The 23,237-nt window shown below is 43.2% G+C and overlaps 1 protein-coding gene across 2 annotated transcripts in view; it reads right to left on the bottom strand.

Annotated features, from left to right (window-relative positions):
• The window catches only part of arhgef10la (Rho guanine nucleotide exchange factor (GEF) 10-like a), a 108,325-nt gene that overhangs the window by 79,711 nt on the left and 5,377 nt on the right, over window positions 1–23,237 (bottom strand). Inside the window, exons 2-11 of one of the 2 annotated variants that reach the window (XM_070959261.1) lie at window positions 19,973–20,269; window positions 17,658–17,685; window positions 11,383–11,543; window positions 9,185–9,280; window positions 8,971–9,098; window positions 7,623–7,718; window positions 6,784–6,892; window positions 5,530–5,630; window positions 4,978–5,055; window positions 1,321–1,500 (exon numbers count right to left, since the gene is read on the bottom strand). In XM_070959261.1, the coding sequence (XP_070815362.1) occupies window positions 1,321–1,500; window positions 4,978–5,055; window positions 5,530–5,630; window positions 6,784–6,892; window positions 7,623–7,718; window positions 8,971–9,098; window positions 9,185–9,280; window positions 11,383–11,543; window positions 17,658–17,685; window positions 19,973–20,264 (1,269 nt within the window). In that variant the 5' untranslated portion in view covers window positions 20,265–20,269. The remainder of the gene's footprint in view (window positions 1–1,320; window positions 1,501–4,977; window positions 5,056–5,529; window positions 5,631–6,783; window positions 6,893–7,622; window positions 7,719–8,970; window positions 9,099–9,184; window positions 9,281–11,382; window positions 11,544–17,657; window positions 17,686–19,972; window positions 20,270–23,237) is intronic. The other variant, XM_070959262.1, reaches the window with a different exon arrangement.

Below are 23,237 nucleotides of genomic sequence, written 5' to 3'. Positions count from 1 at the left end.
ACAAAAGCCCTACAATCAGACGGTCTAGTGCTCTGCCATGTTTGTGATTTTATCTTTCCACCAGCATCCGCAAAACACTGTCATGTCATTTCTTCTGACATCTTGAATGTCTGGCTAACATCCTGTTTGCGGGGGCAACTCGTAGGTAATTTCAATGTAAAGAGAGGCTAGAAAATGGCCATTTAAGTATAGTACTTAAAAAAATTGTTTTGTTTACCATCCCAGTTACTGCAACACCCTTCACGAGCCATTTAAGAGGTTGGGCAAAGAGGAATGAGGTGGCACAGTGTGATAGTGTGTGTGTGTTTGTGAGGGGGTGTGTCTGTTGTGCGGTAGATATTTATTCTCTCTCCTCAATTAAATCCACACCAGGCAGCCGATAGTGGCAGTTTGAGGAGTGGTGGGGAATTAGCAAATCGCATGATGGAATTAACCCTATATGCTCACACCCTCCTTCAAGACCCTGCCTATGAGATATTACTACAAACCCTGCAGGTGAAGACACATTGGCAGATGAAAAAGGGGCAACTCAATGACGAGCACACAGTCTCAGCACTTTTCTTTTTCAGGGTGGCCTCATTTGATGGTAGGTCTTAGGATATCAATGGAACAACACTATAATGGCCAGCAGAGAAGGAGAGGGTCGAATAAGCCCTCGTAATAGGCAAATAATGAGCCGACCTCATGGATGAGCACACTGTAGAGACTCACAACAGAAAACTCACACTGAACCTCTAGTGCCAAAATTTGTAAACACGTATCCCAGAGATCGCTGAATGCAGTGGAGATATTCATCACAACAGTAATTGATTCCATGTTTGGGGTAAACTACCCCTGTTTGCTCGATCTAAAACCTGCTGCTCATTATAACTCTGGTAGCAGAGACTGTGTTATAAAGCGTTTTAGATAGAAATGCCAAGAAAAATATGAGTGTCTTTACCCAGAATGCAAGTCTTTGATTGCACTGCAATTGGCTGTGACAGAAACCAACAAAGAATGCGTGCACAAACACACATACACACACACACCCTAACCCACGTGCTTCCATCACTTTTGGGGAAATTACACAGACTAACAATCATTCCCCAGAGAACTACCCTAATCATAACCACTACTTGCCTACCTTAACCCAAGTCTCCCCCCTAAAATTTAGCTGCAAATGTTTTTTGACCCCATAAGGAAGACACAGTGTGTCACACACACACACACACACACACACACATATATATATGTATATGGCAGCGAATAAGCCTCCAGTTTGCATTTCTATTTCACACATATGAAGACACACCAAAAACATGCACATGCACGCACACTAACCGAGGCAACAAATAAGTCTCCGATTTTCTCACTGCTGTCCCATTCAGCCACACGAGACGCCAGCGCGATCTGAAACATGGAGTGGCACTGAGTGATCTCCCTGATGCGGTAAAATATAGGCTGGATCTTCCTTGGACTCAGGATGCGTGGATCAGCCTCCATCAATGGTCTGTGGTATTCCTGGTGAGATTGTGAGAGAAAATTGGGTTTTTTATTGTTGTTGATATGTGCATATGTATGTGTGTGTGGGTGGGCGGGTGCTTAAGATGAATCAGCAGTCCACCTTCTTAAAGCATCTCTTCTTTCAGCAGCATACAAAGAGAACTGAGGGGTAACAGCTGAATACGCTATGAATCGAGGAAAATGAGGAAATGCAGTCATGGTGCCTGGAAGCACATCAAGGTACAAGGGCTGTACAACAAAATGCTAGTTGCAGTCCCTTTATGCTAATCACAAAACAGACATTATATAAATATAAATGGATGAATAAATAATAGGTCATAAAAATAAAGCTATTATTTATGGTGGAGTGTGGAGGATGAATTGAGGCGTCTCAGCATGAGGACAGGTGCCGCTCTGTAACCTGGAGCTACGGCAGCACAGGTGAACAATGTGTGGCTGGGGTGGGTACTGTCTTTCAGTGTCCTTTGGGCTCTGCGCAGGAACCTCAACTCACCGATATCACTGATACCGAGCAAAAGGTCTGGGCAGTTTTCATCACCAGCTGCTGAGCCCTCCTGTCCTGGGTCGTGAACATCCTGAGTGAATTTGTGATGTATGCAGTCAGGATACTTTCTGTTGTCCCTCTGCAAACGGTAACAAGAACCTTGCGTTGTAAAGCTTCCTTAGGAAATACAGTTGTTTCTGAGCTTTCTTTACTGGGGTGGAGATGTGTGATGTCCACAATAGGACTTCCAGGAACTTTAAACTGTTCATGCTCCACTTCATTTCCACTGATATAAACAGGACGTGTGTGTCTTTGCTTCCATTTTTCTAAAATCTACAATCAACCTCTTGGCTTGGCTGATGCTGAGCAGTTGGATGTTCTCTGTGCACCACCTGGCAAAACTGTTCATTTCCTCCTGATATGAATTCTCATCCTTGTTTGAAATCCAGCCCGATGGTCGTGTTGTCATCAGCAAACTTCACAGCAGTTCTTTCAATGTGTGGGACTGCAGTCATGGGTGTACAGTGTGAGCAGCAGGGGGCTGAGCACACTGCCTTGGGGGGCTCTGGTGTTGAGCACTAGAGTGGATGAGACGTGACCGCCAATCTGAACTGTCTGTGGTCTGTTTGTGTCGAAGTCCAGTGGCCAGTTGCAGAGTGTGGGACTCAAGCCCAGAGTGCTAAGGTTGCAATCAGTTTCATGGGGGAGACTACGGTGAATGAGCTGAAGTCAACAAACAGCATTCAGATATGAGTCTTGTTATTTTCAAGGTGTGTGAAGACTGAGCAGAGGGCAGCGGAGATGGCATCCTCTGTGGATCTGTTGGTTCTGAATGTAATCCTAGTGAGGGTCCAGGCTGGCTGGGATGCGGTCTTTGATGTGCTGGGGAACCAGGTTTTCAAAGCACCAGTGCTACACGGTGGTAGTCACTTCAATTAGACTTTTTAGACATGTGACGGTGGCTGTCTTGATGCAGGTGGAAGCCCTCTCCTGTGACAGTAACAGGTTGCGTAAACTTAACTCAACTATCAGTTATGACAACTAGCTGGTTGGCACGTGTTCTTAATAGGGATGTTATCAGGCCCAGCAGCTTTACTCATATTCAGTCTCAGCGGGATTCCTCTCACATTCACTGTGGATTGTGACAGTGGAAGGTCCTCTGGAGGCGGAGTAGACTTTACAGCTGCCTCTTTGTTTGCTGAGGAGATCAAAGCGAGCATTAAATGTGCTCAGCTCATCTGGCAACGTGGCCTCGTGATGGAGGCACTCCTGCTTTAATAGCCTGTGATGTTGTGGATTGCTTGCCACATATCTTAGGTGCTGTTGGTGTTGAGGTCTCTCTCCATCCTCTGCTGACGCCTCCTTCAGTCTTGCTCTGGCGGCGTTGTCTGTTTCCTTGTCACCTGACCGAAAGGCAGCTTTATGGCTCTGGATAGAGCCCTCACCACACTTCATTCAGGCTTTCTGGTTGGGGAATGATTTCATTGTCTTTGTGATCACCAACACACATTTTCTGATGCATGATGTCACTGCAAATGTATATTCCTCAAGGTGGATGTGGTTCTCATGGGTGGTGGGTAGAGCTGCTGTAGCTTTGTTTGTCAACACTTTAACAGTTTTTGTCTGATGGGTTGACCCTTTTAATCAGCTGGAAGTAAGTAGGTAGGAGAGGAAATATGGGGGCGGGGGAGGGCTTAGTGGCTGCCACGAATGTTTATGTAACATGGTTTGACTGTGTTTGAGCCCCAGCCATCACCGATGTTAAAACAGAGTCTGTCTCCCCTCCTCCTACCATGTTGCGGCAGGCGAAAGGTGTTATACAAGGTGAAACGTGAATTATTTTTATTGTTGTTAAATTAAAGCAAAAATGTAGAAACTATTGAAGGAGCTACTGGCTGCCGCATCTGAATGCACCGCCGTTACCATGTAAGGGTTGGTAACAATCCAGTGGATTTACCCATAAAACAGCATTTGCCACAGGCAAACATGTTCAGAACTCAAGGTGACTTGTAATCATAAAAGTCAGAATAACAATGGTAAAAAAAAACAGCTCCCAGCAGAGTTACAGATGCAAAAGCAACATGGTGAAAGAGGCATTGATTGATTCTTCATTCAGCACTCACAGGGATATTAGCATCGGCTACAGAAATGAGTTGACAGGCTCTTTGTGGACAAAACTCTTTGTGGAAGCCAGTAAACATGGCTTCTTTGAATCTGAACATGCTGACGTATAGATAAAACTGTGCACAAGCCAAACATGAAAGATGAAAGCACTATTTAACACCAAAAAATTAATCAATCTCAGCAACAGCGGCAGCAATTTTTGTTGATGTTTTGCAGGTCTTATCTCCGCAAATTCATCACAGCGAATGAATCATTGACAGAAGGAACATGGGCAGGCAGCAAAACATGAACGACTGTGCAATCTGTTTTAAAGCAATAATGGAAGTTACAACCCTCAATGTCTAATTGTGCTTTTGGCCTTTCATCTTTTATGTTATCTGTCTGGAGACACTGCATTTACCACTTGGCTGGACTCTCTGAATAACAAGAGAGATTTCAAAAGAGCTAAACCTCCCAAAGTATCACATGCAATCATGTCTCTTGACAACAAAGGCAGCGCATTGTATCTTGACAGTGAAGGATCTTGCGGTGCATACGGCAGCCATTGATTGCTGCTGATTCCATTTCAGTAGGTGCTCCTCTTATTTTTCTGTGATGAGGAGATAACAAGTCTCCCTTTCCCCGCTAAAGAGATATTAAAGAGGTAAGGCTGCACCGCATCCTGTGCCAGCCTGACAGTCCCTCTCTCTTAGCATCAGCACAATGCCACAGAAATGAGGATGGCTGTTTTATCACGATTACTTCTGCTGAGACACCTCGGTAATTTGATGGATATCAACGCTTCTCTTTTCAGTGTGATTCATAATAGCCAAATAGTGAAGATATTGCATGTGGCAGAGGAGGACAAGAGGGACTAAACAGCTCACCTGCAAGATTCTCCTGAGAGACTCCAGGTAGCTCCGCTCGCTCTGAATGATGGAGCCAAGGATATGGCGTCTGACAACCTGCATAGACAACAGACCAGTCAGGAAATCTAGCACTAAAAGGACATGATGGGGCTGCAGTGTGCGGTATGCTTTCAGTTAAGCACAGCACAGGTTGATGGATTGCACTATAATCATGTGTTTGTTGCAGGAGGAAAAATACTTAAGAGAGGAGTAGGTCTGTTTGAACAAGGCTTCTATCGGAGTGCTGAATCATTGGACTTCCTCTGACATTAAAGCTGCTGTTCTAGCTGTTAAAAAACACACTGCTTCTCCAAACAGGATAAAGAGAATAGAGCATATAGATATGTAAAAATACTGAAATAACAAATGAATACTTTTAACATGACAGCCTACAGCCTTATCTCCAGGCTACTGGCTACAGAATATGTTCACAGAAATGCAAGAAGTACAGTACGTGTTTCTACATGTGCGGGCTTCATTTATTTTGGAAAAAAGAAGAGGAAACATTTGCAGAAAAACTGTCAGGTGCACCTGGTGGCTGGTCAGCCCCTCTGGCATCGGGCTCAGCTGTGGGGGAGGATGCTTCTCATCTGACACAGCCACATCCAGGTATCCTGCATCATCCTCCTCTTCTGCAGACATTCAGAAATGGAGAAGGAGAAAGATATAGAAAGGTTAAAAAGAGAGTGTGTGTGTGTGTGTGTGTGTGTGTGTGTGTGTGTGTGTGTGTGTGTGTGTGTGCGTGTGTGCGTGTGTGCGTGTGTGCGTGTGTGCGTGTGTGTGTGTGTGTGATAAAGATAGAGAGGGAACAACAGAAAGGCAGCCTTCAGATCTCACTGCAGCTGGAGACACACTGCGACACACTAAGTATATTACCTCTAAAACATGAAGAGACTTCTATACAGAGAGACAGAGATAGAGAGCAATGGAGAGAGAGGGAGGGAGAGGGAGGGGGAGAGAGAGAGAGAGAGAGAGGCCTTTGGAAAAAAAAAAACTTTCAAAACAATACTGTATCTCTGTAGGAGTAAAGGAGGCACACAGAAGTGTGTCTGCAGAAACATTGTCATCTCTGCATTGGCATGAAGACATTCAACAGTGTCAAAAAAATCCCCACTTCACCATAAAGGCATAGATACCAGAAGCTTCCACCGTTCCAATTAAAGACTTTGGAATGATAACAGAGGATTGGTGGAAAAGAAATATAATGCTGTGCAGATTTCCCTCGATCAACACCTAAAAATAGCAGCACTGGCCTCTTTACCTCTTTGTGATGGTTCGCAGATTTGTTTGAGGCGTGGGTCTGGTATCTATGGTTTATGGAGCCGCTCGACGCTCCATTAATGGATGCTAATCTCTCTCTATTGTTAGGCAAGGCTTCCTATAGCACAACCTATACCGTGCCGCATGAGTTGTTTCATCCTTCTCCTTCTCACACATCAAAAACTTCACTTGACCACATCGTCCGTCTTAAAACTGAGAAAGCCTGTCTGTTTTATTTATTATAGTTATTATCAGTGAGATCTTTCTTTTTCACAGTGCTTTCATTTCTGCCTAAAGGGATTTGTATAAAGAAAAAGTTAGACTTTCTACTCTATATGCCTCAAACACTGCTTTGGCTTGGCTAGCTTTACACATAAGCAAGTGCCTATAATTCAAAGAGTCAACTGTAAGGACTTACAAAACCCAAACCTCATAACCAATACCCACTACTAAAAATAGGATAACTTTCATCTAACAAAGCCAGCTGACCAACATTTAAAAACTTTTCAGACTTCCCTGCATTACCCAATTGATCTTTTCTCTGCAGGAAGGAAACTTTTCGCATGACGGCTATTTTGGTCTTTTCGAGCCCATCCTTTGTTCCGCTTCTCGCCGCCTTCATGAGCTGCTGAACCTGGTTGGAAGGAGCACACAGAAACAACGAAGCGGCGTTAGGGCGTGAGGAAAGTGCCATGCTGCGGAGATTTGATAACCTACGGTGCTCCTCTGGAGAGAGATGGAGAGAAGTGGCGCTCAGTGCGCTCATCATGAATCTCATCATCTGCGACTCCCTGTGGGTCGCTGTACAGCCTCTAATCAGAGACTCTATGAGCATATCATGGAGAGATTATGGTAACGGAGTGAGTTCCACATCAGAGCAACACGGCTGCATTGCTCAGTGTGGGAGAATTCGGCTGACCACAGACTCCACCCTGAGCATCACAAGGGCCCTGCAACCAGACTCCACAGACCGAGAATACACCCAGGGTGGTAGTATTTTTAAATGACGCTACTTTGGGAAAGTAGGTCATTAATTGGGGGCAAGTTGCACTGGTGTTGATGGAAGTAAATACGCAGATTATTATTTAATAATTCATGCGTCCCATAAATGTGTCTTGATATTAAACCAGGCGGGGAAAGAGAGAGGCCGACAGAGAGTCCCAAAGCAAAGTCACAGTCCAGAGGAAAGCTGGGAGGGATGGTGCAGAGAGTCAGTTAAGCCTTTGAGTCAGCTGAGCATATAACACAGCACATTTCAGCTATGAGCGATCATCGATCCAAATGGCAAACATCGAGCAGAGTGACAGGAGCTCTGCAAAGAAACAGTGTGTTACAGCGGTGCTCACTTGCTGCTGGAGGTATACCTTGATGTCATAGTTGTGCTTGCCAGACAGCCTCATGGCCAGTTCACGTTTGGTCTTGGCACATCGTTCCCTCAGCCGACGCACTTCAGGAGAGAGCTACAGGTGTCGGACATGGACAGGCGAGGCATGGGGGCAGGTCACGTTTAGCCATAAGAGGCGGAGGGGGGAGGAAAGATGTAGGGGGAGAAGAAATAGAAAAGGGAAATGGAGGCAAAGTGATCAAGGCAAACAAGCTACGCAACATCGGAAATTAATCACAAGCATAGAGAGCGAAGGCTTGGAGCACTGCTTTGGTCAAAGGGGTTATGCTGTGTGAGGCACTGATTTTTAGAAGGATGGGGGGGCAGGCAGTTTAGTGCATATATTAAAGAAGCAAACTCTGTCACAGCTCTCCCTGGCTGCTCGTAATAAGCACTGAACTGAGAAGGGGAGAACTTCAGGTACACTTGGTGAAAAATTAATCAGGCGAGACTAATTAAAAACAATGTGTTTTTGATGAAGGCTGCGCTAGCCGAAAAGTGTTGCCGGGCCCTAATAGTCAAGGTTTCTTCATTAACTGTTCAACCAGATCGGCTGAATCCTTTCTGTTGTTCACTGGCCTGGGACAAGCATGCCGAGATTTTCGCACTGCACCTTCCTGTAATTACCTGAGCAACTCATTTTCAGTCCCAAAGCAACAAATATCTTTTCCCCTTTGGTCTCAATTTCGAAGCACTGATTTAACTCGGGATTTTCTTGGATTACAGCGGAATTACATCCATACAGAAACATCTTCAATATGTAAAAATATGTAAAGGTAGGTATAAATCTATACATTAATAATGATTCAACTCAGCAAAATACTCTTCTATTAGTGTGACTACAAAGTTCCCCTTATGCCTGCAACGGTGCATGCACGTGAAAGGCCGGTGAAGCATAAAGGGAATGCAGCACAATGTGAATGTGCACACAGTGCCATCATGTGGAAGAGCGGCACTGCGTAGCCATGCAGCACAACACTGATGAACAGCATCCTTGGCAGAGAGGAGGCAAGGAGATCTGAGGCTTTTCAAACAGAAATGCCTCTTGTTTACCTTCATCCCACAATGAAAGTATAAAGCCTAGACAGCCTGTTATACATTTTTCATGTTCTTTATAGTTTCCTTCCAGTTCTATACATTAATAAAGACAACTGCACTCGAGGAGCAGGACATGAAATATTCTCCTTGATTACTTTTTAAGTGTTGGAAACCAACCAAAACAACCTGGCCGGTCATGAAGCTATTCAGAATAAACGGAGGGGATGATCTGCATGAGATAAACACACACATCAGGCAAGCACACACACACACACACACATCATTACTACCTTGCTCCGTGTAGGTAGTTTGGTCTCGTTATCAGACTGCTCGTCGTAGCTTTCAAACTCACTGGAGCTCCATCCGTTGTTTGCGTCCACAGGACCACTGTCTCTCTGAACATCTTCATATATCATATCTGCCAAACACACAAGACACACACATCAGAAGACTCATGAGCAGACACACACCCCGAACAAATGTGATTCTGTCGCAGCTGCTGACCTTCATCAGGAGAGAGGGGGTCCTCACTTGGAACATCGTCGTAGATCACCTCTGAAGCCTCCACCGTCTGCGCCTCAGCTTCTGCCGCGCACACAGCTGCCAGACAAAACCAGTCGCATCAAAGTAAACAAGCACTGTTTTTAAATGGGGAAAAGAGCCTTCCATCTTTTTTTTTTCTCAACTTTTGTTTGATAGTTGCACGTCCTGTTGTTTAGATCATTCTTTTACATTTCTCCCCAGAAAACACACTCAAAGACACGCGCACACACGCACACACGCACGCAGCTATAAACTACATTGCCTGAATCCTTTTGGCAAAGCAGAATAGATAAAAGACGCCAGATCTTCAAGCCTTCTAGAATTTACACAGCCTTTGAATATTTCCATACTTATTGTATCATTTGCATTTAAAGGTCTTCTTCCTCGGGCAGATCTGGCACATCACTTGTACATGTTGCCATAATGGTTTTGTCCATGTGACACAACATGATTGCATCCTGCCTGTTTGAGCTATTGACCCGTTCTATCTCCACGCTTGGCAGGATTTGTCATTAACTGCTTTGAAAGTGTTTCAGCCTAATTTAGCTCAGTGAGCTTTATTGATTTGGTTTTAAACTGTGATTTGTCTGCAACACTTTCTGCTAAGCCCCCAACAGCAACAATCACTGTTTTCAATTAATCTGATTGCAGATGTGTATTCTGTCATGGATTATTCAGCAGTGTTCGGTCTAAAATTCGAAATAACCTTGGACAGACTCCAGGAGATGAACAAAGAGCAACTGTTTTTTTCTGCAAAAGAGGATTAGCTACACAAATGTTCTTTATATTTTGCTCACTTTCCTACATTTGTGCATTCAGAAAGGATTCTGAACAGAGAGGAAAACAACTGGATTTGGGCTATCAGCCTGACTATCAGCATATCTGCAAAGTGGCTGGGCCTCTTGGGAACATGCCTTGTTATTTCAAACATGGTAAACCAGAAGTTCCTCACTCTGTTTTCTTACTTTTATTTAACTTTTCTCTACAACAACACAATGACACTACAATAAACTCGTTCATAGTTCACACCGACACTGCAGGCAATCGAAAAAATACACTGCCATTATGACCTAGTTGTTAAAAATGTGAAAGAAAAAATCACAGCGAAACATTTGCAAATCAACGTCAGGTTGGTTGCTTTTGCAAACAGGAAACCCTTAATTATTCATAATGATCCATATAAAGTGCATTTGGTCAAACTGATACACAGTAAACAGACAGGGTGATACATATGCAAAACACTTGCAGGAGTCTGGCATTTAAAAACTTAAAGTAAAAACGACCAAATGCAAAAAACACGAATACGGCTGTAATGGATTTCTCATAAAGATCAGCGTGAACGTAGCATTCATTTAAGTCGCTTCAAGTCAGCTTGCTTTTCCACTTTCTGCATTATAATTGCAGATATGTAGGAGAGAGATGTAATATAATTGTATGATTCAGTCACTTTAAATACACTGCACACATTCAAAACGACAGCAGAGGCCTGCGTGTGAAAATACATCAGAAGGGTGCGATGTAAAAAAATGTCATGCAGCATTGCGGGGCTCCTTTACATCTCTCATTTCTGAGCCACCTTCAAATAACGGCAGCACTGCTGACTGAGTCGAAATCCAAAAGCAATTTTCCCTCATGGAAATGGTCTCTATTGATCCTCATCCTGAATTAATTGGATTCATGTCATGTCTGTGTAGAAATCAAATCATGGCAGAGAATATGTGTGTGTGAGTCAGTGTGTGTTGTGTCGGTATGTTTCCGAACGGGGTGTGTGTGTGTTCGTGCTCATGGATGTGTCTATAGATATGTGCGTCTGGCCACTTTCACCGTAGAAATCAATGAACTATAAGATGACCATGCGGCTGTAATATGGTGTTCTTGCCACCTTTGATCAAGGTCAAGAGATGCAATGTACAAAATACTTGTATACAGTTTATATTGCCAGTGTTATTATGGTGTGGTCCACAGTGCTGCTTATGCGACTCTGGAGGCCAAATTGGTTTTCTAACAGATCTGTCCGCCATGTGAACACTATAATACATAGGTGGAATGAGCCTAAATCCCAAGGCAAGCTTAGGTTTAATCTTTTCGGTCTGAAATTGAACCCTTGATCTACAATATAAGGTGCATCACTTCCCTGTCAATATAATTTAGTTCTGTACCTTCAGAGGTGTCCCTGGAGGCGGAGCTTTCCTTCACGATTTCTTTGCTGTGGTCTCCCGAATAAGTCGGTGTCTCCGCAGTCGACGGCACCGCAGGGAGAACCCGGAGCTCCTCTCCCACAGGAGAAGCTGAGGCGCTGGGCCCCGCCGCTGCTGAGGCCCTGGAAGACACGCAGATGTAAGCAGAGTTAAACCAACACTGAGTGCCGTGTCCCTCATTATGAGTTAATTTCAGTGAGAGGAAGGGGAGGTAGAGTGGCTGGAGGTGGGGGTCAAAATAGTTCCTTGCTATCCAAGCATGCAAATGCACACTCCCTAAAGTCTGACAGAACACATACTGCTGCTGTCAAATTATTGGATTATTTTCGAGGCAGCTTCTTTTCCATAGGAGCAGCTGTGCTATGTCTTCCTTTAGAATTACAGATTTCAATAAACTCTGGACAAAAGTGAGTCCATGGGTGAAGGAACAAGTGTTTCATTTTTGGTGTTAATTTGATCCTCATACGAAGTATAGCTCAGCTGAGATAGATCATCTCGTATACTGGATAATACGCCTTTTGCACTCTTTTTGGTGCCTTTCTTTGTATCACTTTTGCATCCACACAATTGCAAATGCATTGAGATATCTTTAGCTGGAATTATACTTACTCTGAGACTAGGGCTGAATGAAAAGCCAAAGAAAATCATACTGCGATTACTGAAAAAATATATATATATTCATATGCTGATGATGTGATTTCTGCTGGGGTCTGCGCCAAACAAGCGTGCTCCCTCACATCTGGAGAGCATGATTTGTAAGCTGGGGCATCTCTGTAGCTCCACAACGCTTCATGCATGATGGTTTGTTGTGATACATTTTAATTTCACCAAATTTGGATATTGCATTTGGCCATATTAAGGTTTTAATAACATTTTGACTAATTGTTCAGCCCAATGGATGCTATTCACAGTGTGGATCTAATATAACTCAGGATTGTAATATAGGACATTTTTAACCTTTTTTACCATTTTCATATGATGTGCCACACTTAGCTGAAAATGAACTGAAAGGAAATAAAAAGCACATTAAGTCCATGATCGTCTACCATTATGTGTATTTTGATGCGGTTGCGGAGTCGGATACAGACTGAACCTTTTAAAGGCATTTCCCATCATCAAATAACACATTTAGAAAATCATTCAGCCTCAGAGGAGGTATGGGTTCTCGACGTGCTTTCTTTATTTTTGATTAATTTTTTTCTGTGGCCCTTTGGTCATGGAACTTTTCCACCCACACAGGACCTTTAGTGAATCTAAAAACAGCAAAATGTTCTAAACATTCAGCCATATGTGAGATAAGTTGTGCTGATCCACTTATTCAGAAGAACTTTTGCGAGACCACATTTGTAAAATATACATATATATATAAAATCACACCTACTGCTTGTTACTTGAGTTACTAAACTTGCCCCTGAGCACTGTCAAATCATTATCTGTCATGCCTGCGGGCTTACCATAATCACCGCTGGCTTTCTGAATGAAAACATACCCTGAACCAGCTATTAAAAACAGACTGACATCACAGGGGAAAATCTTGTTGACACAGCTATCACATGGCTTGTTTTGATGCTGCCAGTGAGGGATTGTCCTCCCCCACATGACTGATAATATGACTGTACCCAGCGTGTAGGAGAGACCCATCTACGCTAATTAAATCTGTCCCTCTGCTAAACACCTCAGCGGCGCTCGCAATGCCAGCAGCAGCAGCCACTCACAGTGATGGGCAACTCGCAGACAAACAAGGCATGCCAGGAAAATAATGTGCACCAAAATGCTCTAATTTGTAGCTGCTTTTACTTTGCATTAAAGTGGCAATGGAAGGACACTATGTGTATTCAACAATCTTGCAAACCATTATCTTTTCTTGTGCGGTGCAGAGGCAGGTGAACCACATATTATGAGTCACAAAGAAAGGACAGCATGCCAAGAGCAGACGAGGATCAAACAATAATGGTAGGCAGGTTGCAGCATCTGTGTTACCAGACACAGAAAACTGATATGTCAGAGTCACCACATGAGAATGATTTAGATGCTTTAATATAACTCTGTACGTAAATATAACCTTGTAGTTGCAAGTGCAGCACTCTAACCATTATAAACTTTATATAAATACAGTACTAAGGTTGTGTTTGTGCCTCGTCCCTGTTGTTCTATAAATGCCAACCACATATCTGGAAGCAGACAAAAAGCCCTGCTCACATGTCATATTACAGCTACTGATAGCAACCATTTGGATTTGCGGTGGTGTCAAGCTGCAAACGCCTCTAAAGCATTACTCTGCTGCATTCTCTATGCTGGGTCGTTCATCTCAATCTAAAGACTAAAACGATCTCAACCCACGTGAAAACAGAATAAAGAGCTATCTGACATTACATTGCTTGTGATGAACTGATCTCTTGTCATTAAAATTGCTTGTGTGGGAAAAGAGTGGCGCCAGAACAACGGCGGTATACGGCTCGCCTGCACCACTGTATGCATTCACATCAGGTGTGAGTGATTTCAGCAGTGCAGCTATCGATCCAGGCATATCTTTGCACGCCCTTTCACAACTTATCTGTGCCTATAAGCCCCAGCGAGTCATATAGCTCAAGGAGAGAGGGAGGAATCATTTTTCAATGCAAATGACATAGCCTGAGGCAGAGCACAGCCTACAGCAGAGGCAGCCTGAATGCAAATCTCACACTTCCATCTGTTTCCATTCCCTTCAGCTGCTGTGCCAGGGCAGCTTGAGTGCCAGGGCAGCACAAGCCGCCATAGCTCTACCTGTTTTGCCCCCTGGTCTCTCAGGAGCATAGCTGTTCTTTGTAACTGCGCACGCATTGTGCTGACCATACTGATGGAGCTGTTTGTCCTCAGGTCATAAATCTCCTCCATAAACAACAGCCCACTCCTCCTCACACTGAACCATTCCCACAATGCACCCACTGTTACTGGCCAAAGTTGTTCGGTACATGACCCCCTCCAATTAGATGGCTCTAAAAGTAGCTGGCTCTCAGCTTCTCGTTATAATTGTGGACACATATTTGTTTTTAATGCTTTTACAGCGTCACCCTTTTCTTGTGCTTTCACATCCAACTGAGGCGTCAACAACAGTGTGAGGGGGTCTATAAAAAAAGCGCTCTGTGAGCTTCATTAGACGAGTTTTGTCAAAAGGGAAAAAATGTGGAGCTCTGCGAGGCTGCGAAAGGGTAAAAAAGTGAACTCAAACCAAACAGTTGTCGTCAAGTAATACTCTCCAAGGTTTGAGCCCTGTGTAAAACACACATACACGCCACGTTGTCATGGTATCTTTTGTGTTAATCTTTTCATTGCCATGGTTCTGTGTGATGCATTTAATGAAAACTATCTGTCAAGTGGTGAAAAGTGAAGTGAGAAGTAAATGCTGGCATCAAACACTGGCGCGCACATAAAGCTCGCGGGAGAGGAATGCTGCCTTTAGCCTAATAGCTGTAACGAGCTGATGTGCTGTCATTGCAGTGTTAAGAAAAACCCGTATTTATCGCAGCAACAATCCCAAAGTAATTTTGGCAATATTATTCTAAAACTGCTGACAGATCTGGTGGATGTGCTGACAGTCTTAACACCTTGATGGTGGAAAATGCTATTGATAGCTCTTCTTTAAAAGGCAGACTATTGACTAAACCGAAGTGGAAATGTGCACTCAGCAGAAATCTCCCTGCATGAGAAATTGCCAAGACCTCGCTGCGACTCTATTGTACACACACACGCACACACACACATACTGTACACACACATACGCACACGCTCACACCTGTGCACAAAGACAGGCACTTCTTTTCAACACAGGAAAACCCACAGGAATCCGAACGCCCGAATCAGTAGAGGTTTCTGAGCACACTTCCTATAGAGTACAGGTGGGGGGCTTCACCAAAATCAGGATCCCTGCAAGGCTTCATCATGTGGGTCAGAGAGGCTGGAGAGGAATAGTTCTGATAAGATCTGAACCAGATTTTGTTTTAAGGTTTGTTTTAACTAAGTTACAGTAAACCTCATAAGATTAAGCAAACAAGGAAAGTAAGTAAAAATCTGTTTAGTATATTATCATTGTCTGTGTCCCTGAACTACTGTGGTATACAGGCAATATAAGTTTTGCAGCTAGAAACAGTATCTCAGTGTTTTTTCACTTTGTTTCATATTGACTGATAGGATTGCGATTGCTAAAGGCACAAAGCCTTTCAGATGGAGAGCCGGGGTTCAAACTGACTGATAGCAAGCTAAAGTATCCTTTAGAAAAACTCTGTGTCTGTCTATCAGCTCCGGGGCTGCTGTTCTGTGGGTGACTTTGGCTGCCGACCTCCCTGTGGGGGGAGGCAGGCAAAAAGATGCCTCAGAGGAATCAATAAACTATCACATTATCGTGAACTGTGCTGAGGCCTTGAAGCAAACTGTCTTCTTGGATGTATGAAAAATGCTGTCTGACTGCACTGGGATTGGGGTCACTTCATTCACACACCTACTCAGCCAGAAGTGTTCACTGAGACAGTTCAGTTCACACAATCAATAATAAAGCCTTTGATTATCAGCTGAATTTTAATGTTCCCATATGTGGACACAGAAACCCTCATTCATAAATTCCACAAGCTTTAGCTGTCACTTCACACAGGTCACAAGAAAATAAAAGAAATGTCACCCCAGCGCAGTCTGTTTCAGTTTTATGTCCCAGTGTTTTGAGATATCTGCCGCTTCCAGGCTCTGAACACCCACACAGGTGTTTTCAGTTACTCTGGCTGTTCAGACCGCCGCTCAGGTTGAAAGCAGGCAGACCTGTGCTGGGTATTATGTGAGCTGACCAGACTCCATGTATTGCTGGGAATGATAAGTGCAACACAGTCCTGAGAGGATGTCTAATCAGCAAAATAATTGAAATCACCTGTGTGGGTGTTCAATAGGTGTGCAGGGCTTTTAACTTGCAACCCAGATACACTGAAGATGAATTCAATTTCATTTGTGCTACTCAAAGCACTAAAAATTGACATCTGACATACTCAACAGAAACATGTCTTTCCAGGAGCGACTTCCCAGTTGATAATCACTCTTATTTCACCCATAGAAAATAGTTTCATAGGTTTTTTCACCGCAGATATCTTTGCATGTCACAACAGGCGAAGCACAGGTGCAGTTAAAGGTGGGGTGAGTCATTCTGGGGTGAGACAGATTGCTGATATTGCCAGCTCTCCTTCTTCACAATGCAACGACGCGTTAGCTTTGCCAGATTTATCGTCCCTCTCGCTCCCTGCAGCCCCCCTCCCCTCCCCCTTTTCCTGTGCACTAGAACAAACGCCACCAGTTGCTGATTGGCTGGAATAGCGTTGCGTGGCTCTGTCTGAACTACCATAGCTGGGTACAAAAACTGGATTTTTTTCTCAGCAGACTCACAGAACACACAGCTAGCGGACAGTGAGGAGATATTCAACGAATTTCAAATTCAGCAAATATCAACAGTCTTTCTCAGGAATGAATCTCACCGTTAATAACACTCATTCAGACAGTATTTCGTTTTGGTGTCCCTGGTACTTTAAATACAAGCTCACTGGAACAGCTTAGTAAGGGACACTTACTGTATTGAACCATCAATGCTATTGTTTAAGCCTGTGTTTTTGCTGCACTGAAAAGTCCAAATGTTTGCTGTGAAAAAGATCTATTTTGCTATGCTGTTACATTTTTTTTTAATTGCCATGATTCAGTGCTTTAAGCGTCATCAAAATAAAATTCCATTTACCTCCATTGTAATGTGATGGCAGCAGAAATCTTAAAGATGGTTGAGCAGAGAAAACCAGCATTGTTTGGATGGCTACATACCACTAGGGTAACATGGAAAAGTATGACTTAAACTGACCTAAACTGAATTAAGTTCATCTTAACACTGCATAACAATAATCTAATCACATCATACTGTATGCTTCATCATGAATTAGGTAATCCTGTGATTTCCCTCTAGAATTGTACCAGCAACATCACTTTATACTTGACATTATCCCTTGTCACGGACGGTATGACATGCCATATGGCACCTAAAAGTTGTATAAATAGATGCAGTGTAGCATCACATCTATCTCATACTCACTGTGGTGGTGTGTTTGGATGATGAGTGTGAGCATGACATTATCTCAGACACAATGACATAACACTGATGTGGTATGATGTGGGATTTACTTTCTCCACCGCCCTTTAGTCATTTTCCCCATACTGTGATAGCAATCACACAAGCAACTTACCAGTTGGGTGATTCATTAACTGGAGCATCTGTCAAAATAAGGAAAACAGCAACCATGAGAAAATATTCCAAAACAAAGACACGACTTGAGAAATGACAAATGCAACTTTGGCAGAATTCAAAAAACAGTTTGAGAGACTTCGGCTGTGATTACTTCATCTCTCTTCAATTACATTTACCGTCAAAAACTAAATCTAAATCTGGGATGACTAAGCAGATGATGTAAGGTAGTTACAACTAAAAACTGATTTTGCATGATTGTTCAGTACTTCCACTGCAAAGATATGCACAAGGAAGGTGCCGTTAAACACATGCCATGACTGATTACCTTTGGCTCCCACCATGTAAATTCAAGTCATCTGGTGAGGGAGGGATCTGAGTCTCAGCTGCTCTCAGCCCTAGATTGCATAACAGACCTCCGCTACACACTATTATCAACACCCAGAATTCCCCCATGCATCTCCACAGCCCACTTAACGGATTACCGCACACAGACTTGGTAAAAAAGCTTTTTAATTAAGCACTAATCACTTCACTTTGTCCAACAGGACTTCTCCAAGACCTAAATCTCCCTCTTTATCTGGGCGTTTAATTACCAGGGCCAGCTTGGAAACATTAGCCAGGTAGTAAATATATCATAGCATGTATATCTACACAACTTCATCCAATTAAGGGGAAAGTTAACTGTGCTCAATTATGCCTGTCTGCCTCAGTCAAAATTCAAATCCTGTTAAATGGAGATTAAAACCACATACAAGTGGCTGAAGTCACTCACACAGTGTGCGGCTATGGGAAACTGATCAGATTACATTAACTCAAGAAGAAACACAAAATGAACAATTTAGAGCCAATCTGTTTATACAAAGACAGATTCTTGTACAGTGACTAAGTAGGTAATGGTTCAGTTTTCTGCCCAGCAGCCGCTGAATGACAGCGCACATGTTGAGAGGATGAAGCCTGTGGGTTTTAGTTACAGTACAGCAGCTTCAACCACGATGCCATGTCTCTACTGTGAGGTGTGAAGGGAGCTATTTGCATTTTATGGCAGTTTTTCCATTTTATGCTGCTATATTTAATCTCCACTCAGCAACATTTCAGGCATACTTATCATACTTTTTAATTTACTATTGGCTATCATATTAAGATATGAATCCAAAACATATTATCAGCTTGTGAAACGTGATTTGTTGCTAATATGACTCGTTGTACAAAAATTTCAAATACATAACATACAAATAATTCAAACTCTATCGGTAATCATGATTACATATCAAACAAAACATGAAATGTATATTATTATCTCAAATAAGGCTTTAACTTAACGCTATAAAATGATAAAACCTCACCTAATACCACTGTGACTAACGTTAACGTTTAAGTTCGCAAGCTAACGTTCAATTTTCAGTAACGTTAATAATGCCTTCTATGATTTACCGGCTGTTCAAGCTTAACGTTAATTCATTTAACTCCACAGTTATTTATATTCTGACATTTTTCGTGGCTTGTTTGCTGTCTTACCAGGAGTTGGACAGAGACGTTGACGTTATTTTGTAGGCTACACTCTCACTTACTTGCTAGCTTAGCATAATGTAGAATCTGCTGTTGTGAGTAACGCGGCTAGCTTACGCCCCCCAAAAAAGCTGCAATACGGCTTCCGGTGAGTCGGCGTAAGGGGTATTTACGTTACACTGCGTCGTCTAAGATTGCTATCAAGTCACTGCCTACGTTCCGGTAGTCAGATAGGTTTTGTTGAGAGTTTGAAGGGTGTCTGAACCCCGCAGGTTCACTGTAAATGATCGGAGTTGTCATCGAGGCTAAGCTAGCCGTTAACTGTCAGTTAGCCTAATGTTAGCTTAGATACCTCCAAAGCTTGACTGACTGCTTGTTGACTCGTTTTCTATGTCTACAGCTGTTAAATACAGAAGATAGGACTGACTGTCGCTCCTTAAAATACTGAAAAGGTATTGGTAGAACTTCTTTCACCATTGATAACTTAATAAATAATGACAGCCCACAATGCGAGTACTTAATGTTTTGTAGGACAGGCTAATTACTTAATATATAATATAAATCTATAATAATAATAATAATAATAATAATAATAATAATAATAATAATAATGTACTTTTGCTTTCTGTAGTTCCATATGATATTGGTATATTTACTTGAGCAAAAGCTTGAAGCACATCTTCAGCTTATTGCAAATGTACAACTTTTTTTGTCCTGACCCAGAGCTCTATCATCTCTGCAAGTGAATAACCAGGATTGGCTCAGCCCCAGTTTAATTAATATACATTATTCATGAAAATGTGTTACCTGGTGTAGACGCTGAAGCCACCTCCTTGGTGGTGATGCCCTCCTGTCCAGCAGGGGGCGACATTCTGACAAGTTGAGTGCTGTCTGTGCCTGTTTGTGCTGCACTGTCTGATGTCTCACTGCCCTCCTTTCTCGACATCTGGGCAGACCTGGAGTCAGAGCTGATCCCTTTACTGTCCTCTTGGAGTTTCTCCTCATCCGCGCTGTCCTCAAAGGAAAACGCTTCCCCTTGCTCCTCATCTTCCTCCTCTTCGTCCTCCTTCGGCGGCTGCTGAGACATCACAGTAGACATAATCCCTGAAAGAAAGAAAAAAACACAAAATGAGTTGTCCAGGTTTGAGGTGAAAGTGACACCTGTGATGAAAAAATAACTGATGCCACACCATCGAAAAAGGTTTCAGTCCTGAAAAAGATAGGTTTACAGTTTCCGGCTTTGAATGACAGAATGATAACACTTAATCTTCTGATAATAATCCCACTAATAATGAAGTTTAGATAATGTTTATTCTTTCTCCAGGGACTCACAACCCTTGAAATATTGCTCTAATACAAGTCTGCTCTCCTGCATCTGATAATAAGCTGCCCTTAATATGAACTTGGGAGTTATTGCTCAAGCCTTAATGTGCTACTTCAATGGTACTGACATTAAGAGCGCTGTCTTAACTTCCACTATTCCTTATTCTGATGAAGGCAGAAAAAGGTAACAGGATTGGAAGGTTCTCTGGTCTTTATAAACATCCCAAAGCTGCTTAACAAAAACAGACGCATGTAAAATACCTTTAAGATAAAAATCAGTGTTGTTCCAAACTTCTGTTTGACTACAATAACGTAGATTTACAACTACTCCATTTTTCAGGTGCGCAGAGAGACAAACAGTATAATCCCAGCAGTGTAAACACAACATATGGCCTTTAACAAGACTATTAGTTAAATCAAAGAGTCTGATGAGTCTTACTGGCAGATTAATTAAGATATCTGCACACCCACTGACAAAAACATGTTCCGTAACATTACAGACCTCAATTATCTGAGAGGCTAATTTCACCTCATCTTATCAGTGAAACAGGTAAGACAACAGACAAGACATTTTGGGACTTAATTAAAAAGGAATGAAAGTTCATCAACACAGACCCACACAGTATGTCTTACAGTGATTTTGGACCCATGGTGCCTCCTCGAGAACGAGCTGGACATGTAAATTGACAGCTGTAATCATGTAAATTAGATTTGTTGTTCGCATTTTCAGGACAGAATAGAAATTTTCCCTGACACTCGCGCCCTCACGCTATTAAATTCCTGCATGCGGTAATTGTTTCATTATTTCACAGAGTGGGTATTTTCTATGACGCGCTGTTTTCTGTACATGTTAGCGCACCACTCCTGCGCCCAGCATCTGCTTTGCATTTTGATGAGCGCCGACTGGCTTCCAACACTGGAACATTCTTGGGCCTGATGGGGCAGTTTGTCAGGCTCCTTTGGGAAAATGACAGCACGGCGCGGAGGCGGCCGAACGTGGGCCGGCTGCACGGGAACACAGCCCTGGAAGGCTTGTGGATTGTGAAATTCATTGTCAGCGCTTATTGTTTAACCTGGATACAAGGGCTGTCATGATGTCAGATATGGTTCTCGTTATCTTTTACTACAGCTTGCTGACAGCTGAATCTGGACAGGATGTTTGTTAGCACTGTGCTTCAGGAACAGTGTCTTTAAATTAGTGGAAATAAAAGTTATGTGAAGCGCTGATACTTTCTTTAGAAATCAATTCTCTGCCTGTTTACAAGGACGATATACCAATGCGGCCTTTGGACCCAGTCGCCTCCTCTGTACCACAAACACAGTTTTTCCAGTCGGCCCACTCGCTGGTCAAATTAACAAAGCCTCTTTTGTGGAGGGAAAACTTCTGTTGAGCCTTAGAAAGCATTGTTTCTCCATTCGTCACTGCGGTACTGATTAGCTCACAGGTCATTTGGGCCATGGCTGTGCGCTCTGTGGTATGGGCTCATAGAACTAAGAGATGGTGGATTTCATCGCAGCAGACAGCAACATCCTCTCTGGATGAAGTTCAGAGAAAGCATCAGCGTAAAATTTATTGAGATTTACTGCCACCACACCTCCACAGATGAAAGCCGTGCTGACGGACCAATGTTTCATGAGCGCTCGCTGGAGGGACACTTGGAAGCGCCCCGAGATCATGGAGCTATACCTGATAAGTTCACGTTTCCAATCGACTGGTGCCTCGAATAAAAGTTCAGCGCGCTAACACCGATGCAACACTGAAACCCCAAAGTTTCTCACTTGAAAGGCCGTCATCAGAAGCAAAGTGACAGGTATCCTCAGCAACTGTCTTTGAGGGAAGACACGTGGACGAGCCATCAAACAAACCCCAGCTTAGAAAAATAAAGAGCCTCGGGAGCAGTGCCGTGTGAACGCCATTCTTGAGGGGAAAATAAGATACATCACAGAATAGAGATGAAACCAACTCCTACACACCCTGTCCCTGACCTACATAGAGCTCTGCCGACTCTCCCGCTGCGTATCAAATGTTGTAATGAGTGGAGGGATGCTGCTGCACATGTACGTGCTTTCCACGGGTGATCTGTGGTGCACCAGGTCTCATGTGCATGCATGTGTACAATGTGACAGAAAGCTTCAAAGTTATGCTATCTCCGGCTTTGAAACGTAGCAGCTCTTGGATTTGCATGTTTGGCTTTTTCCATTCAAATTGTGCAATCGTTGATTACGGCGGCGTTGGATCGGGTGTGTAATTGGCATTTGTTTCATGTCGCCTGATTCCATCTCAGCTCCCTGTTGTACTGTACTTCATTACACAAAGCAGTGAGGATGCGTAATCTGCTTTAAGAAATGAAATGAGTTTAAAAGCAAAAAGATTTTCCTAACCAGCCACAGCTTTCCGTCGGGGGTTTGAAGACCTTCTGGGCTGCATATTTAGTTACAGCCATTGAGTGCCATGTTTGACCAACTGCAAACAAACCTCACAGCCTTCGGTCAGTTGCGGTCGGGTATATCAATAGACAATGGCAGCGAACAGCAGCTGGTGACGACTGAATAAACAGCATTGGAAAGTCTAACAGAAAGTCACTGAGACTGCCGCTACTTTAGCTTTTCCATAACAGAAAATGGTACACAAACTCTGAGACAATGAGAGACCGGCGGACCACTGACAACAACAAACAGTGCCAGGCAGAGACGATTCTGCCTGCGGCGCTCCTTCCGTCTTCAGCTTCCCCGAGGACTTCCTATCAAG

This window comes from Chaetodon trifascialis, chromosome 3 (genome assembly GCF_039877785.1).
Source record: "Chaetodon trifascialis isolate fChaTrf1 chromosome 3, fChaTrf1.hap1, whole genome shotgun sequence".
Taxonomy (NCBI): Eukaryota; Metazoa; Chordata; class Actinopteri; order Chaetodontiformes; family Chaetodontidae; genus Chaetodon; species Chaetodon trifascialis.
Note: the sequence above shows the minus strand (reverse complement) of the source record. Positions and strands in the feature narration are given on the sequence as shown.